We start from the raw sequence: 20,091 nt of genomic DNA, 5'->3' as shown, positions 1-20,091 counted from the left end.
CTTTGTCAGCCACGCGACAGTAAGTGCATTACTTAAGATCACACTGTGAGTGTTGTCTGAAATTATGCAGCAGGCTACACGCTTTGTATTTTATGTTTTGCAGATTATTTGATTGAAATTCAACAGTACAGCAAATGTAAAAAGAAAAACAAAGCAAAAAAACCAAGTTGTTCAACAGCCTAAACATCACAGAAAAGCTTGTTCGAGTCATACACTGCTATGGGATCTGTGCGAGCAAGTTATCTGGTCTGCTGAGAGATTCACAATTCAGCACCTGCTGCAGTTAAAATGTCAAACGCTGGACTGGGAAAAGGAGAAGGGAGGATAGTGAGGAGGAGGACTGGTAAAAATTTACAGCAGTATACCTGTGAAAGACTCTCATGCCTGACCACAGCGTACCACATTTCATGCAGTTTCAGGCTCTCACCTTCACGTCAAAACAATCAGCCTCTACACAATCGCAGAGACAGTCACATCAGTTGCTTTTTTCCTCAGCAATGATTCAGACAAAAACACAACTCTTTCTGGATTGCTCATGGTCATCTGTAGACCTGATTAATCCTTCAGATGCTCCGTCACACTTGAGTCAAATCTGACTGAGAGAAATCAGCGGTTGTCTGGTGATTGCATTCAACTTTTTTGTTGTCAAAGACTGGCTGAAACCAGTTGAGGCAAACAACTGGTTGCCCAGAGGTGGAGTATGCGTAAAACACACACAAGAAGCATGGATCTCACATGAAGCATATAAAAGCAACAAATCTTCAGATCCGTGAAGGAGAAACCTGATTTAACAAATGACTTTTTTACTTTGCAAAAACACATTTTTATTATTACATCTCTATTTTCATTTCTTCTACTGCTCCTAATGCTCTCTTTTATATTCTACAGTTATTCTTACCTCCTGAGTCATATTACTTTTTGCTGTTACAGCTTTATAATTTCTCATCCAAAACCAATGAGGTTTTATCTTATCTTCGAATGCCTGAATAAGGGCAATGTAGTTCTTTAAAGGACAAATAAAATGCTGAGACTGTGCTGGAGACACCGGTGTACAGATATATTCCTAATGCACAGTGACATACTGTGAAGCTTTCTGTTAGGAGGACGTTTTATCTCTTTAGGGTGCTATTTTCTGAGGCCACACAGGCATTTGATCTAATAAGGCTTATTAGATGAGGCTGGCTTGCCACATGACCAGTGATGCAGGTGTGTGTTTGGGTGTGTGTTCACCCAATGAAGCGTATTCGGGAGCTGCAAAAAAGAGCAGAAAATGCATTTAAAGCTTATGTGCCTGCGGACTAACCATCATGTCTACCTGAATTACTGCCCAGCTGGCAGAATAACCAATTCGTGTGAGCCTGACACGACTTTGTTAGAGTCAACTGCAGAAAGATTTTATTCAAAAAGCAAGGAGGCTTCTATAAAAGGAGGTATGACAAATGTCTGCCATTTTTAAGCGTATTGTTGGTGACATGAAAGTAAGAGCTGTCTGCCATTTTCCTACCAAGAATAATCAGATCGTATAGAAAAGCAAAAAATGAAAACACCCTGTGGCCATAAAATTATGTTGACACTTATATAGACATGACAATGACCCATGTAAGTGATGCTGCTCACTCAGTACTTACCCAAATATGGAGACAGAATATTTGTGTATAGCCCCAGTGTTTACCCATGTTACTGTGCACAGCACATCTGTAAATATAGGTTGAAAAATAACACTAAAAGACAGATTTGAACTAAAAATATGCTAATTAGCCATGTGCTCTTGTTCCTCATGATAATTATCCGTGTAGTGATGTGGTGATTAATGCATGCCAGTCAGGTATGCCGCTGAAAGACTGTCCAGCTAAAGAATGAACTGAATAATCGAGTTTGTTTTTCTTTCAAAATCCAATCATGATTAAGTGATAATGCTTCTGATAAAAAATATTTTTCTTGTTTTTCCTTTTTTGTTTCATCCCATTCATCATATTCAATTCCCTGTCTAAAACAAGCAGATAAGATTCAAACCTTGGATTTGGAGACACTTTCCAACTAATACTTGTGGTCATATCTGTAAATGTAAGTAAAAGACAGACTTCGCATATCCCGTGTAAATGTGGTGCACAAAACACAGACCTGCGGGCTAATTTTTAAATCACGTCCACTGCTAATACTAATCCTATGAGAGTAAGGCTTCAGGCTTAAGGTTTTCATTGGACTTGTCTGCAACCATGAACTATGGCACTCAGAGCAGGTCACCTCATAGAAAACAACCGCTCTCCAAACAGCAAAAAAACAACAAAAGCATTTTAATGCAGGAGTTGGTCTAAAGGCATCTTGGCACTACCCAGTGGTCTTTTGTGAACTCAATAGATTATGGTTGAATAGGTCGGATGGAGCATACATTACATTGTATGCTTTAAAGAAAATGCATCACGAAAAACAACCATCATAAGTGGGAATAACCAATAAAGATATCTTACAAGATAATGGTGGGTTCCTGCGCAGCTAGATTTCTATAGACGGTGGGTGATAATGACCAGAGAGATGCTCACACCAGAGACAAAAAGACCTGGCTTAACTGAAGCTGACCTGTAATGGCCCCAAACATTATCTGACATTACTGCTAGCAAAGAAGATGCAACCAATTATTAAATCCAAGGATTCACTTATTCTTCCACCAGCCCAGGGATTGTTTAATAAGCGTGCTAATGAATGTGTTACCACTACACAGCTTTAATATTTGAGATTAGACAATTTTGTGGCCATAAGGTTTAATGTTTACTTTGCCACAAAAAATGATTAAAGAACTCAATTCTTTAATCTTAGCATAATACATTAAATTCCTGTCTGTCTGTGTGTTTGTTTGGTGCTTTGTCCTCAAACCCTGAGCTGTGTTCCCCTGGAGGTTCTTAATTATATGGGATATCACTGCTTTTATCATAGATGGGACAAAAGGATTTGTGCCTTTTTGACATTCCAGATGGATCCATTGGAAAACCCAATGTCCACTCCCTTGCTAATAGCTTTGCTAGCATCACCCAAATGTGATTACATCACTAGCACAGAAATGGAAATGGATTTTAAGGAAGACTGCACATTGCCTCCAGCTGATAGTTTGCTTTTTGTCAACAATTGCCTTTCTTTCTCTGATGAGGTCACGAGTCACTGATCCCTTCTTCCTTTAGGAGGGAACACTAACGACTTTCCTGTTCCTCTAAATTGGCAGCCTTTGACCCAGTGAACAGCCAGCCAGAACGCCATGTTATTTGTGTTTCAGGGTTTCCAGTGGCTTCATTTAATAAGATAATTTCATAGCAATTAGAAGCTTTCAGAACTGAAATGTAATGTCATTATATGCTGATGTTGGCAAAGCGCAACACGCTCTGAGCTGATTTTAGGGCTGCGTACAGTGGAAATCACAACTTTATGTGGTGCGAGACAATGAATTCTCTTGCTCTCTTTTCTCTTTAAACTGCTCGTTGTTATGAGCATGAAATTACAGTTAAGTGGTGATGCTGCAAACACTGCGATTCAATCTTCCACGTGAACCGACCGCAGCAATCCTATCTGCTGTTTCTTCTCTTGACATCCAAAACACAAAGCAATTACAGACACAGTCACGTACTGCGCGCCCTGTAAACACAAGACCGGCACTGCTGCAGAGTTATTTGACATTGAAGCCAGTGGCTGCTCTCAATTGCATCAGGACACAGATTGCATCAACAAAGTTCAGTAATTGAAACTTTCAATCACATTCCTTCATTTGAGTTAGAATATTTCACGGTCAGACAGCAATTCTCAGCTTTTAAGTCTGTCACACTTCAAAGCTTCTGTGTGCTGGAAGTATTTTGTCAAAGCCACAATGCATTGAGACAGCAACAAAGAGGAGAACCACATCTGTAAGGTGAAATTCTAGTTACTTATTTATCACAGATCTTCTATGTAATAATCTGACTGACAAGAACAGGTTACACAATACTGTCTGCAAATTAAGCTTTTGTTGTTGTCAAGACACCAAAATAAATATGTGGTAGCTTTAAGACATTAACAAGATGAAAGAGTGCATTTGAAGTCAATACAATTAGTTTATCATCAGGAATACCCTAAAAACAGTCAGAAAATGTGTTTTGAGTCATTAATATTTACATGAAGAAATGTGCACAATGGTTGATTAAATCCATTCTTGAGATTAAAAAAAAAAAGAAAAAAAGATGCAGACGATGAACAGAAAGGTGCTGAATATACATGTTTACTCCCATAGATATTATAATATAGCCTATTATTATGTCAAGCCCCGGTTTCGAGTGTGCCGATCTGTCTCAAAAAAACCTCCCATCCAAATGTTTTTGGATGACATGGAGTGAAAATCTGTTAGCTAACACTAGCAAGCTTGGTTAGTGAGCTGCAAGGATAAACTGTCTCAGTGTATCAGACAGGGAACAACTAGAACTATCAATGACAAAAACAAAAAACCCAACTCTTCCTAAATGCAAAATGTTATGTTCATAATAAAATAAGTTACCGAACTTGTAACTTTTTTTGTCCATTCCTCATACCAAGGCTGCTAGCTTGTGGTTGGCTCTGAGCACAGGATAGCTTTAGCTACTTTTTCCTTTGTTAGCTTTTTAAAAATATCTATGTCCAGCTCAGTGGGGCCGATTTCTATCCTATTTGGTCTGTAGTTAAAAGCATTTTCGTAGAAGGTTCCTCTTTGATCATATTGAGGAACCTTCTACGCTAGCAATGTTTTAGCATGTGGCTCTGAGTGGAAGCAACTATTTACCTGCACCACTGTGTGCATGCTGCCCATTTGCAAAATGCAATTTGCAAAATGGACCAGCTGTCAGTCTGACATGACACTGACAGCTGGTCATACTGCAGAGCAGAAACACTGGAGAACAACTTGTTCCAATTCATGGCAGGTCTATTTAAAAGGATGAGTTATTTAAAAAGGCTTTATTCAATCATAATCAACTTTTTGGTGATTATTATTATTATTATTATTATTATTATTATTATTATTATTAGACTTTCATTCTATAAAATTGTTTTCAATTATGTTTTCTAGAAGACTAACTGGTTAAAATCATTTGTGTCTTTGTAAACTGTACTAACTTTGACTCTATTGACTGTATTGAGTTTGAACCATCTTAGTCCACACATTTTATGACGCTGCTCTTTAATAATTAGAATAATAGCAATTACATTGATTAAGCCACACCAGGTTCTAGGATGTTTTCTATCGGGTTAACCAATGAAATGAAATGAAAGCAGCTACAGCCAACAGCAGACACAGAATGGCACTTTGTCGCAAAGTTTTCAGGACGATCAGCTGTATTAATCAAGAATGTAAAATGAGATTTTTGCAGTTGCAGTCCAACCACAGGTTTGGGGATTGATAAAGTTGAAACTAGAGCCAAAACTCAGATCAACTGTGCCAAAGATATCCTCCCAAAAAATCTAGCTCTCTCACAGACAAATGGAAGACTAAATTCCAGTTTTATTTGAGTGTTTACATACATGAGAGCTGGAGAGGTTTTTCTATTTTTATTAAACAAAAATCTTCCTTAAAGCCCAGAAAATCCCCATGAATGTCTTACCAGTTTTTTCTCTATTGAAAAAAGTCAGGTGTTTCTAACTGACAAAACAGCTTGTCGGTAAAGAGCTGTTCGCATTGAGAATCTCGTAGACTGTGATTATAACACAGAAGAGAAGCTGTTGAACTTAATGGTGTTTCATTTGAAACTATTTTGGGATGAGTAAGTGCAGACTGCCAGGGGCACTCACACCAATGTGAAGTGGACGGCTGGAGATTTTGAAGCATGGCTGCACAGCTATGACATTCACACTAATAAAAACAGATTAAAATATAATTCTCAACATATATTTGGAGGCACACGAGAGTGGAGCATCTGCTATTAAGTTCATCTGTGACCAGAGTGACTCATTCCTGAAGATGAACTGCAGATGAATCATCCATTTTTGATTCTTGTGCCTGAGGCATTAACAACATCTTCTTGTCAGCTTTGTGTCAAACTTCTGACTTCATGTTTGTTGAAATCAATTCTGACAAATGTTACAGCTGAACTTATACGATCCCCATTTGACCAGTTTGAATCGTTGGTATTGATTGACCACCCTGAGCATTGCTTGTGTTCATCTGAAGCCCAAAGTAAGAAACCGAAGTCCCGTGATTGGAGATTTTACCATTAGTGTCCTTCCTTTTCTTATAGTAGCAGGAGCTGGAGCCAGATCGGACTCTCAAAGACTCTAATTTCATGATTGGGGATTACTTTAACATTTTAACTGGAGTACACAAAAATAAATGAGCTATAACTAAATGACACCTGTGTTCTCTTGAAATTAATGGTCACCTTTGGAGTTTTTGACCATGGGCCATGAGTTAGATTAATGTTTTGATTAGAAGGTACCTAAACAGTTTCTATCCCCTGCACTAATATGCGGACTAATGACCAGCACAAGCTGAGACAAACATTTCTGCCAAGTGCACCTGCAAATACAAATGAATACCAGCCCCTTACTTCTAGAGTAAAGCCTGCACAGAGATAACAGGTAATTTTTTAATCTTTTACCTTGCATGATTTATTGCAAGAGGAGAGAAATAAGAACTGCATTAAAGTAATCAGTGAAATTATAATTAAAGCTTATTTATGAAGTTTTTTTTTAACCTCTGGTAATGTTTAATAAGCAGATCCATGTAATGAATATTGCGCTCTGATTGTTTGCCTGATGAAGACCCAGCAGAGTCAAAATGTTGCTTCTTGTCAGTCAGATGAAATTTATAAGAAACCTGTAATTTTCTACTTTTTATTGAGTTCATTGCACCCTAGCTGGCCTTAATATGTATACGCCATCTCGTTTTGCTGATTTTAATCTTGTGTTCCTCTGTGAACAAAAACACAATTCCATTTTTCTTACAAAGAAAATCAAATCAGGTCAGTTTGGAAGTGGTTTATGAAAGGATATGGATCTCCAGGCATCGGCAGGGGTTTGTCAGTCGTCACATGCAGCCTCTTCAAATCTTCATGACAGAAAGCTCAGGAAGGAACAGATCTCAAATGTTGCCTTTTCTCTAAGGCTACGTTCACACTGCAGGCGAAAGCGCAGACGAAAGCGCATCAAATCCGATTTTTTTTTACCCTATGCGACCCATATCCGATCAGTGTGAACGGCACAAATCCGATATTTTCAAATCCGATCTGGGTCACTTTCGTATGTGGTACTGAATCCGATACATATCCGATGTTTCAGAAAGCGACTGCTGTGTGAATGGTCAAGTCGCATTAAATCCGTCTTTTACGTCACTGACACAACAGACGCCAATTATCAGCGCCCGAGAAGACATCGCGAACGCTTCCTGGCCATCCGGTGAAACTGCTGGGAAGACAACGTTGGAGAAACGTTAACATTTTATTTGTACTGCATAACCTGCAGATTCTGACAGAAATCTGCAACTATCCTTTGAAGCACCGCTCCTCTAAGACAGCAATAAGGATAATTATTAGGTTATCTACATTATTATGTAAATAACTAAATAACTTAAAGCAAAAATTGGGAAACATGAAGTCCGAAGTCTTTATATTAACGGCCATCAGTCAAACAATATTGTTTGCTCTGGGTCTAAACCGAGCGCGCTGTGTGTGACGTCTTCTTTTGCGCATGCGGGCCGCTTTGAGCGTTCACACTAGAGCGCGTTTGCTGTCGCATTTTATTTGTAGTGTGAACAAGCAGACAAAAAAATCGGATTTGATCAAAAAATCGGAATTGAGCATTAAGACCTGCAGTGTGAATGTAGCCTAAGTCCCAAATAGTACTTATTTGCAAGATCTTGCATGAACACAGCCTGTCTATTAAGATTTTCTTCCCTGGAGCCACCTTTTCTGGATAGCATTCCTAAGTTGCTGTAAAAACTATCTGAATATCGATTTTCTGAAAGTTACCGAGGCACGGCTCATCTACTATGACAACAAAAGGATGTAGAATTTGTTATGCTATAATCCTGCTGCATCAAAACTTAGCTGCAACTCTATCGACTATCAACTCTATGCAACTCTGAGATTCAGTAACATCAGCATCACTGACTCACTGCAGTATGACCGTTATTTCTTATTTTCAAATCTTATTAAGACGGAAATAAAATTGCCTGTATTCACTTGCCTTTTTTTTTTTAAATCCCACTCTGGACTGATGATAAGTAGATGACCTACTGTGCTTCAAAATTTTAAAACCGTCTTTCTTCTATAGAGTGGGATGAAAGACTTTTTGTGGGGAAGACTGAACAACAAAAAAATTACAGCAGAGCACACGAACAAAGAGAAACAGTGAAGTGTACATGCGGGGGTCCCTGATTGGCAGATTAGGAACAGGTGTGGAAGAAACCTCAGGCGAGCCTGATGAGGGAGGGCCAGAAAATTATAAAGGAGAGGAAAACCATCAAAGTAAGAAAGTAAAACTGACAGAAGCACAAGAATCAATCATCACAGAGAAGCTTTATTCAGCTGCTCCCTCACTCAGAAGGGGTCGTCACAGTGGATGGCCCCACATGTTTTATTTAGACGGTTTTTAAGCCCTTCCTGATGCACCCTTCAAGGGATTTGTATTTCGACCCGGTCTCGAGCCAGGGATCTTTTGTTAGTTAGATAAATGTATAACTTGAACGTAAACTCAATAAAACTTCCAAACCATGATTTCCTCTTGTGCTCGTCTGATTGTAAGAGTTGTGGTTTAAGGTTTAGGAGTGTCACAGAAGATTTTCTGATTTCAAAATGTGCTGTGGCAGTCTAAAGTTTGAGAATGGCTGTTTCTACTCTATTCAAAAGCATCTTAACAAGTGTCCTGCGGGTGGTTAACAAGTTTTAAGTCAGCCAACACTGCAGTATTTTTCAAACAGAAAGAACACATATGTGTATTGCAAATTGCTTTAATTATAGTTTGACTGAAAAACAACAATAAAAAACTGTATCTGTAGTCTGTCTCTGAGTAACCGCAAAGTTTTCTTGTACTTTACAAAAAAACCAGTTACAGGTGTGAAAAACGTGCAAATTGCATCAACTGAACTAATCAAATGAAAGCAATTGTTTTGTTTTTTAAAGTAAGTAAAATTATCAAAAGTCAAGTTGTAATGTTGTAGGAAGATTGTAACCAAGGTGTTATATCTATTTCATAGGTTACCGTGGAAAACCTTTCACTGTACGACTTTCCATCACATCTAGTTTGATTTCGTGTGTGTGTGTGTGTCAACAACTTGGAAAAGACTGACAGTTTAAAACAGCACTGCAATGAATTTCTAATTCAAGGAGTTTACATTCTGAATTCTACTTCAAAGAAATTAGGAGTCACATATAGTTCTTACACACACACTGGACATTCTGGACATTGTTTTCACTTCATCACTTAAATCACTTTAAGCATATTTGCACTGCACAAGACATAATGTGGATTGCACAACACTGGTCACTATATTCTTCATTTCCAGTTAATACTTGTACAGCTGCTGTTATTGTGTGTGTGTGTGTATATATATATATATATATATATATATATATATATATATATATATATATATATTTCTTCATACATTCTTATATAGTTCTATACTGTATATTGTGTATTTTGTTGTACAGTTATTTTATTTTCAACTTTAATTTATATATTTTATCTTATTCTTTCCCAGTTAAATTTACCCTTCATTCTAATTTGTGTTGTACAGTTATTTCATTTTTAACCTTAACTTTTTATATTTTATTCCTTCCTAGTTAAATTTACACTTAATTTTTCGTATTTATTTCCTATCTTATTCATAGCCTTTTCCTCTTTTTTTTTTCTTTAGGTCACGAGCAGTTGTCTAAGCATTTCACTGCATATCGTACTGTGTATGACTGTGTACGTGACAAATAAAATAAAATAAAAAATTTGAATTTGAATTAAAAAAGGTCAACAAAACATCCAATGCAGTTCTGAAAAATGTAACAATTACTGGATTATTGATTGTTATTATTTAAGAAAGTTGTTGGTTGCATTTCTGTTGTCACACAAGATCCCCGGTTCGATCTGGGGGTAAAACACAAATTTCCTTTGGGTATGATTCAGGAAGGGCATCGGGGTAAAAACCACCAAATTAAACATGCAGAGCTACCTGCTGTGGGGACTTCTTCTGAATGAAGGAGCAGTCAACAGTAGCTGTTGTCTTCATACAGACAGCTCAACCTTCTGACACCTAAGGTCGAGTTCCTGCACACTCACCAGATGCTGGTTTGACAAGCTCGAGCACAACAATTCAGAAAGACATCTTGGGATTTCACTATGTCAAGGCTGATGAGCATTAACTATAATTTTTATAGTGACTTTAAATTGTACTGGCAGCCAACACAGGCCAACACTGCTGTAATGTGCTCCATTATCTTTCTACTTGTTAGAAAAAAATAGCTGCAGCATTTTTAACCATTGAAGACATTATATAAAACTGATAATGTGTTACTTTTTTTTTTTTAAAGTCAGATTAGCATTTTAAAAAGCTGAAATGTGTCTGATCTTTAAAGATGTTTCACAGCTAAAACAAATACAGTTGTGACTGTACATATTTAAATCAGGTCTATAAAGCAGTCACTCACAAATGGCAGTAGAGCTGCCAAGTAAGACGTCTTCTTGCCATCAGGAGGAGCTTGGCCTTCAAAGATGGCTGTGGCCCATGCTGCTCCCAGCGATCAAACCACCAAGCCACCTGGGTGCAGTGCACCACCCACTCTGCCACCTGAGCCAAGTCTGCAGCATTAGGCAATAAAGACTCACAGGAAGAAAGAACATTGCTCACACTATCATAAACAGAAGGGTGGTGACACACTTGTGAAAACTCACACATTCGTTTCACAATCTACTTCCGCACACATTTGAACAGAAACACACGGTGGTGCCATGAAGGAGCAGCTGGCCGGGAAGCAGAGACCCAGGTCACGCAGGCCTAGGTGGCAGTGCTATAAAGTGACAGTGTGATTAAAGTCCTGTGTCGTCGTCAGGCCCGTTATCTACTGCCGCTAACAGGCCAGTGCCGATACGCTCCGACAGCCGGCGACTGCAGCTCAGGAGGTGTTGCTGATAACACCCAGCCTCAGCTCGTGCAACTTCCAGCCGCAGTGCGCAATTATGAATCATATGTTTAAGTGGCTGTCAAATACATTCACGTGCAGGACTGTTCATTATCATGGCTCCAGATAGAAGCTGGATTGGCCATTTCCTGTTTATCGCTTTTAGATTATCATCATTACCTCTTAGTTCTCAGAAGAGGATGGATGAGGAGAGAGACACGGAGGACACTAATGGTTTTGACTTGATTTGAACCCAAGACGTCATCATGCCATTAGACTTGAGACAAACAGATACTTTTCTGTGAGAAGATTTTTAAATGTATTAATATGTACTCACTTGTCTTTTGTGTCAATAATTGGATTAAAATGAAGCTCTCTCAGAATGTTCCACATCTCAGCACATCCTAAAAGAACAAATTTGTTTATTTTTTTCCCCCAAACATTTATATTTGTTCGCTCTCTGATGCATTGCTGCTTCACCACAATCCATTTGTACTCTCTTTCAAGCTGTGAGCAGCTCTTTGAATTTTCTTTGAGGAACACGTTCTGCGACAATAGACAATCGACTCTATCCTCAATCCAGTCCACATGTCAACGTGTACGGCATGGATACTAGAAAAGCTGAATCTTCCAGTGTGACACCTCACTACAGAAAAATTCATTTTTATTTTTCTTTCTAAAGTTTAACTGAATATTTACTCAGTAACATAAGGGGTTGATAATGATTTGCCACCTGGTGAGTTATTGTTAGACTGACAACTGATTTTGACTTCTGCAGTGAATCTTGGCCGCCGTGAGTGGTCGCGATCATTACCATCATTAATGCTTCTGCATGGTTTTTTTATGTGTTAATTACCTTGTGCTCATGTCACAGTGTTTTATACCAGCCACTATGTCTTTGTACTTTCCATCACAATCATTCTAATAGTTTCAGCAATCTCCCCCTTAGGACTTTGCTGACATCTGTGAGTCCTTATGTTGAGGCTATGGCTTTTATATCGAGGCAATCCTCTGACTGATGCATTCAAAAACTGTGGCAAAAAATAACACTAAATTCATAGGAGGAATCCACAGTACACAATCTCAATCACAATAGGTGTGGGCTGCATTGAGAAAATGTGTCACATTTCCATGGATGTGCTAGTCAGGCCCAAAAATGCAGCCAACAGAGTGCCTGCAGTCACCTGATCCACAACAATGCATCCAGGTTGCTGCTGTCTGAGGGCTGAATTATTTTGCTGAAAAAATAGCCCTAATCTAGGAGTGATTCGTCTTTTCTGAAGCGTAAAACATTTGGTGTCCTTGACGTTGTGAGCCCGGAGGCTGTAGTGTATACCATGAGATTTTAAAAGCTTAGCTTAAAGGTGTGCTACACATGAATAGTGCTAATAAAAGCTTTACTGTTGTAGAATGACAAGTAGATGGTTTAAGGACTTGAGTCTGTTTAACAAACAAGGGAAACGACTTTGCAGCATGCTGAAGAAGAAGAGGAGCCTCAGTTAGCATATATCTGCGAGGCTCAGATACAGAAACAACATTAAAGAGGGTCTATACGTCCTAACTTAACTATAACAGAGAAACAGTATACACTTAGTAAATAAGGGGGCCCAACAACTTTAGAAGATTTTGAATTTCTCATCTACACTTCGCATATAAACAGAGTCTGCTCAGCTTTAGCACATCGTTGGTTTCCTAATATCTTCTTATGTTTATCAAAAGAAAGACCTAAACAAAGACAAAAGCAGGAGCACAACCAGCAAAAAGTGAGTGTTAATAAAGCCAATAAGGAAAGACTACAGTCTGACTGCAGTCCAGATAAATACAGAGTCCAATGTACAAACACATCAGAAAATGCATGGAACAACAAACAGACAAACTGATAGAGGGAGAGACAGGATTAGGAAGGCAGAGAGATGATGGATGAAACTAATGAGGGCGGGGCACAAAAGACAAACAGGGAAGATAAGCATCAAAGACGCGGGAAAAAACTAAACTAAAGAACGTGGCGCATTATGCCAGGCGCTGTCTCACACTGTGATCCTGGTCGTGACGTAGTCTGCACCTCCTTTTGACCTGCTCCTGACTTAAATCAGCTTAATTGAGGTGGTCTTCACTGTAGCTCCATTTAGATTATCATAACCGCTTTTCTAATTACCCCACAGTTTAATTTCCTCTGTCCAGAGATGACTGAGCTTCCTGACAGGCTGAGAGACAGTTACACGGTTGGCTGGCTAATCAGTCAGCGCTGACGCCTCTCTCCCCTTGATCAAGTAAGCAAGTCGAAGCTGGGACGGCACGTCTCCTAGGCTGCTTGCGGCAATCTGGATAATTAGAGTTGTGTTCGATCAGTGTTCCATCTTTGCCAAGCTGATGATTATCCCCGCATGCAGAAAGCAGTGACAGTAAACCAGCAAACACAGACACGCACAAATTACAAGGTAACGGCAGACAAGCTGCTGTGGTATTTTAAGAGTTATAATATTGCTGTAGACATTAATAAATGTAGTTTGCATGGATAAGGGAAGGAAAGGACCATGTTTTTTAATAGATATTTCATGTCTGAGTGAAATAAAGAATTTCAGAGCAGTGCCTTAGTGTATTATTTCAACATAACGGCAATTATCCCCTTCGCTACCTGTGATTACATTAAAATACTGAAATAAGTGCAGCAAAGTTTGAGGCAAGCACAAAAAAAATGATCGAAAAACATACAGACGAACCTCTCAGTGCTCATCACGTTTTCATTTGACGGGGTTCTTGTTACACATTGAGTTTGGTCTGTGATACCAATCAGCAACGACTGAAGTGCTGCATCTCACCCAGGAGCATTATGTTGTGTAATGAGATTCTTCTCCCCGAACATCCCTCCCTAATCCCACGCTTCTATCTGTGCTTTGTGGGCCTTCGCAACAGCTGAGCCAAGATGAACATGGATGCTCTACATGAAATTCAGTGTTAACCCTGCCATCATGAATAACGGCGAGACAATGGAGCCGAAATGGAATGGATGCTACGCCCATTACCAAACACGTTAATCCTCTTAAGAAGTTAAGGCAGGTCTTGATGACATGTGGGCAAGGCAGAGGTATAAAGCGCTGCAGAAATGAGCAGAGACTAATCTGAGAAATTAGGTTCATCCTAAACAAAAGCAGGCCTCGAGCTTTGATCCCATTTTCATTAACCTGCAATTCTCTCTGGGGAATTGACAGGGAAAAAAAATAACCAGGTGAGCCTCTCTTTAAGTTGCGGTTTGCAGTTTTAACACAGGTTGTAGTAAAATATCCCTAAAAACTTTAACTGATCTGCAACTTAAATCAATTCACTGCTTTTCAGAATGTGCCAAGACGCTGTCGGAGAAGTTGTGAGACCAGCTGTGTCTGGGGGTGCTTAGAAAGACTGCCAGAATCATGCTACCTCATTAACCAGATTTCTCCCAGACCAGCATTTGGCTGATGCCTATAACCCAGGCACAGCACACTTCTAAGGCGCTGTGTAAGAGCTCATTTTTCAAAAAATGGCCCCCAGTGCCATGCAGAGCCTCTTTAGAGGCAAAGTTAAGTAACTCACTTTGATGAAGCCTCGTGAGAGGGAAGATTTGAGACGAGAAAAGCACAGAGCAATGAACAGACCATCAGTACTGATAAGATCAATATTATAGCAACAAACAGAGGGGTAGATGTCAAAGTGCTGAGCAGCAAATCTGTCAGAGTGAAAAAGTGGAGGTCTGCTGTGGAATTCAGTGATGCTGTGCCAAAAACAAAAACAGGGCAACTGCAGTTTGACTCACCTGTCTCTTCCAGTCTCCTTCTTAAAGACCATGTCGCAGTGGTTCATCCTGTCCTCTGTGGTGACAAAGATGCGGGCATGAGGGTAGTTTTCCGACGCCTGCCGCAGCATGTTGTACACAATGCCTTTCCCGTCTTTCCTCATGTTCCGGAGCGGCCCCCACACAACGTAGACCGTGTCGTTGGCCTGGCCGAAGAAGTACTGGGGCTTCTGCAGCAGCAGGGGAACGCTGGTATGAGAGACGACCCTCAGAGTCGTGCGTTGGCCCACATCGTTCTCAAACCCCCGTGTGGGTGCGTTGTTCATCCGCCAGATGCAGGGAGACCGATCTATCTGCGGGCCGGCACCCTGGCCCAACATCTGACCAGAGCTGGACACGATGCTGCACAGTTCGCAGTTCAGCTTCAAGGGCTGGAGGAGAGGAAGCAAGTCCATTAGAACTTTAAGGGCACTTGCAGAGCACCTGTCAAGGCTACTTAGTTTTTGCTTCCAAATTTAGACTTCCAGCCTCTCCTATCACACATTTTCATAGCAAGGACCAAAGACCAAAATGAATCAACAATGATTATGGCTAATGAAGGTAACAGACAAATAAGAAGCACCTGTGATCTATATCTTACGTATTTTCAAAGGGCATGCAGCTGAATTAGTGCATTTCAACTACTAAAAACAGCACAGTCCATAAGATCATTGTGAAACAACACATACGCTGTCCATGGTCCTGAAATGAATCCAGTTCAGTTTATCTAATATTTCACTGTTTATTAGAGTGTAATAAAACTTTATTGAGGAAAAATGTGTTTTTAAAATGTATTAACATAAATAATTTGATCAGAACAAAAACAAACAGCACCATAAAACTACCAAACCAATTCAAAACATCAAAATAAAATATGGGCTGCTATTAAGACTTTGTATTCCTGACATCCATCCAAGGCCTGATTATTTTCAGGATAGGGTTCAAAGTCAATGCCGCCATCTTGTCATTTTCTTCATTCTTCAGTCATTTGGCTTTGAACCCCACTGTGCACGCTGTGAAATTTGTGCCGCAGAAGCCACGTTTAAAAGAACCCAACACCAAAAATTGAATTTTGTTGCCACTGCTATTATCACTGGCGTGGCTCCTTTAGGTTTGAGGTTCCAGGTTCATTTACCTTGTGCAAATCTTAGGTTAAGAATCAATTTTAACGGTAACATAGGAAAGCCTGAACATTTTTAACTTCCAAAGAAGTTAAAGAAAGTTTGTTTAGGCCTGCATTGTTGTCTGATTTGTGTGAGTTAAATAATCTAAGAACGCTCAGCAACTTTCATCAGTTTCTATCAGTGCAAGTTCAGCAGGACTGTGGAACAGTTCATAAAATAAAGCCACAAGAAAGCAAGATAATTAGAACAGCCAGCAAGCAGAAAGGAAATTTATCACAGTGCGAAATACTGCAGCGCTTTATCACCGGCTTCTATTGCTGGAGAACAAGGTCTTTACATGCACCATCACCAGGAAGACACGAATACATGAAAACCAACAGGGAAATATATTAAATACACTGAAATTATCAAGGCAAAACAAAATAATGTCCTCCTACAGAATCTTAATGATGTTAGAAAACTCTATGATCGCTGTCTTACTGATAAATATTCTGCTGAAACGAACTCCTGAAAACACATTAAACAGCAGTTTTTTAAAAGATTAAAAGCACATTAAAAACCTTAAACACATGAAATGAGGAGACTTTTATATTCAGTCTTTAAATTGTGCAAACTGGCCACTTTATAAGGTACACCTTGCTAGTACTGTGTTGGACCCCTCTTTTTCCCTGATGAACCGTTGACACAAGCAGGATGGATCCATGTTTTCATGCTGTTTACACCAAATTCTGACCTTACCATTAAGCTATTGCAGCAGAAACGAGTGGTTCCTTGAATTACTGCTGCCTTCCTATCCCTGTAGATCAGGGCCTCAAGGCCTCAAGGGCTGGTGTCCTGCAGGTTTTAGATCTCACCCTGGGTCAACACACCTGAATCAAATGATTAGTTCATTATTAGCCCTCTGGAGAACTTCAAGACATGTTGAGGAGGTCATTTAGCCATTTAAATCAGCTGCGTTGGATCAAGGACACATCTAAAACCTGCAGGCCTGAAGTTTCCCACCCCTGCAGTAGATCATCAGTTTCTGAACTACTCAGATCAGCCCATCTGGCGTCAACAACCTTGCCATGTTCAAATTCATTGTGCCTAATAAAAGGACCCACGAGTGTACATTCCCTTTCATTAAATTAAATGAGTTTTAAATACTGAATAAGTGGTTTCCTTCAAAATTATAATGCATTTGACGCAGTTTCGTCTTGTTTTGTTAGAGTTGTGATATATTTTATATGTGTTCAGTAATATTATTAAAGTGATGTTTTGGCAAGGGACTTTAAACAAAATGCATTTGGTGATTATTCATAAAAAAATATTAATCAGGGTTTTACGGGCCTCTATAATTTTCTTTTATTCCCCAAGACTGATGTCACACTGCCCAGAACTAACATAGATTAAGTTAATTGAATATGGGACCTCAGAGGTTACAGCTGCGAGGATGACAGAGAAGCAAGCAAGCTGTGTCATTTATCTTACTGTTACTGTATATATATATTTTTTATATATCTTATTATATGTTACAGGAGCAAGGGGATTTGTAATGAATCTTCAGTAAGAGCCCTTAGCTACGCTTTGCCAACCGAGGAAAAAAGCCCTCACTGAATCCAAAATGGGAGATTTACCTAATTGAAGCTAATATGCTTGGTTTGTTTTGATGAGATTAAACTTACTTAAGTAAATGAATGCGCGGCAAAGTTGGGAAAAGAAAACGCACTGTGTCACGACTAAACCCTGTTCATCATTTGCTTAATGGAGAATAACTGTAATGTCACTGGTCTGAATGCAAATTGCATTTTTGCTGCACTTTTAATGCACTCTGGTTTCGAACGCAAAACTCTTTGGCATTTGATCAACAAGCACAAGAGTTTTAGAGTGCAAGCACAAGACAATCCACTAAAAACTGTTACAGCTCCTGGCTTATCAGCACTCACAACACGCTTACCACACAAGATCGGTTGCTGCAAAAGGGAACTACACAAAACTACCATTGGTTTTCTTTTGTATCTGACATGTTTCTTTCATACATAACTCCAGCTGACGCTGCTGGTATTGCCTTGTCTTTCATGTATGGATTCAATCACGGGTTAAGAAAGGATTTCTGGACCCAGTCTCCGTTTACTGGGTGGTTGAGATACACATCACCGCAGCCTTGAGCCGTCAGCAGCTCGTCCATCATCACCCCTCAGCCTAGCCCATAACTCCATCATGCCTTTTAGCACACACAGATTGGCTGGGCTCTGTGGGGAGCACTGACTGGCTAACTGTATGTGAAACATATGAGTTTGTCACTGGAAACCTACCAACAAGGAGCCCCTGAGCAAGGCATTTCACCATACTTCTGCTGCAGAGTAGCTGCTTAGTGACAAATAAACAAAAATTGAGGTTTTGGTTTTTAAAGGGCATGTGAGCAGTTTACAGTCACACAAATAAAACCAGCAGTGAACATTATTGTTTCTAATCTCATTTACATGCATTACAGAAGAGTGGAAACCTCATCTAATAACTACAAACCCCGTTGGAACACTTTTTATTCAGTATGCACTGGAATCTGGCTCCCAATAAATCTGAGTTTTACGTCCTATAAATCAATAAAAATGTTACGGCCTCCTCCTCTTCCTCTCCTCGCTTTGATTCATGTTTCAGTTCCATGTTCACGACGGCGCTGTTTCAGTGTGGCCTGCAGTAATCGCAAACAGAGTGCACTTTTATAATCCGAGTAATTCCGGCACTCTGATAAGTACGAAATCGACTCACCAAAGCTTTAGATTTTTAATGCATGAGCGTGTTAAAAATAAAGTGGGTTATTTAAAAAGCAGGCTTAATGCCGGGGACACAGCCATCATTAAATTATAGCACTGGGGTGTGAACTTAACCTTGGCTTGTTCATTAAAATGCTCTGAACACGATTAATTAATAAGCAATAATTATTACATTAACTTGCCAAATATTTCATTGTATGTCTCTGGGACTTCGAAGTCTTTCTGCTTAAAAAATTAGCTTCAGCTGTCTCCATGGGGGAAAGTGGTTCATTTCAAATGCTTCTCTTGGGGTGTTTACATTAAAATAAAGGAGAAAAGTACAGTTCACATTTGAAACCCCTTCTCAGAAACAAATGATTAAGAGGTACATTAACGAAACATGAAAATATCCCCACGTTTAGTTCTGCACGAGCTATTTATGAGTTCTTTTAATAATAACCACAGGTCGTCCAGTGGGAGGCAACCTTTTTTGAAACTTTGATTACTTAGATTCTTTGTAGTGATTTAGTTTTTTATTTGTTCAATTAATCTTGAGTAGCTTACAGTTTGTTTTATATAATGCAAGTATAGGACCAGGTAAAGTTCTGTGGATGTTTTGTTTGATTGTTTTACTGCTTTTATTCTTTTGTTTTGTTTTTATACATAACTGATGATGTAGTGCTAATTACCCAACATTTTACTTTTAGCATGTTAACCGAGTGAAACGGCAAAAGGGAGGTGGTGACCATAATAACTATAATAGCTTTTAGCATAGTATTCTCACTGTGAGCATGCAGTCCCTGTGTTTGTCGACTAATTGTGCTTTGAAACCTCAAGTCTGACCTTTGGCTGTTGCCATCTTGGGATTCTGGAGCTAGAAGAGGCATGCAAAGGGTAGAGTGTCTAGGAGATTACTCACGGGCATGGTTTTCAAATACATGGCCTCCACTTACTAAAGCATACCCAGTTTTATCATTTCATGGCTCACTCACACTACAGTGAAAGCAGGACCACAAACTCCTTGTGACAAAGGAAATTGGGTGGTCTTCCAGTGATTCAATTATATTTTTTCACATTCAATAACTGGTTGGAAGGAGTTGTGGTCACCAGCTAGTTGCCCAGAGTTTAAGCATGCCACACTCTTACCCCTTTTAATCAAGAGGCGACTGCACAGGTCACCCAGAGGGAGGCAACCTGTCTCCAATCAAAGACTTAACTATTTATAATAAATCACAGGCAGACTGGCAAAGGTTTCCAAACAGCAAATGTGCCAACACATTTGCTATCGGTCTATGCACAATTCGCCTGTGACATGTCTCTTTGCTTAAGGGGACTTGACT

General features: G+C 39.4%; 1 protein-coding gene across 2 annotated transcripts in view; it reads right to left on the bottom strand.

The window, feature by feature from the left end:
* The window catches only part of st6galnac3 (ST6 (alpha-N-acetyl-neuraminyl-2,3-beta-galactosyl-1,3)-N-acetylgalactosaminide alpha-2,6-sialyltransferase 3), a 103,535-nt gene that overhangs the window by 46,644 nt on the left and 36,800 nt on the right, over positions 1-20,091 (bottom strand). For both annotated transcript variants that reach the window (XM_026148581.1, XM_026148582.1), the window contains one exon: positions 14,878-15,287. In XM_026148581.1, the coding sequence (XP_026004366.1) occupies positions 14,878-15,287 (410 nt within the window). The remainder of the gene's footprint in view (positions 1-14,877; positions 15,288-20,091) is intronic.

The sequence above is a fragment of the Astatotilapia calliptera genome, chromosome 18 (genome assembly GCF_900246225.1).
Source record: "Astatotilapia calliptera chromosome 18, fAstCal1.2, whole genome shotgun sequence".
Lineage (NCBI taxonomy): Eukaryota > Metazoa > Chordata > Actinopteri > Cichliformes > Cichlidae > Astatotilapia > Astatotilapia calliptera.
This window is presented reverse-complemented; position numbering and strand designations above follow the sequence as displayed.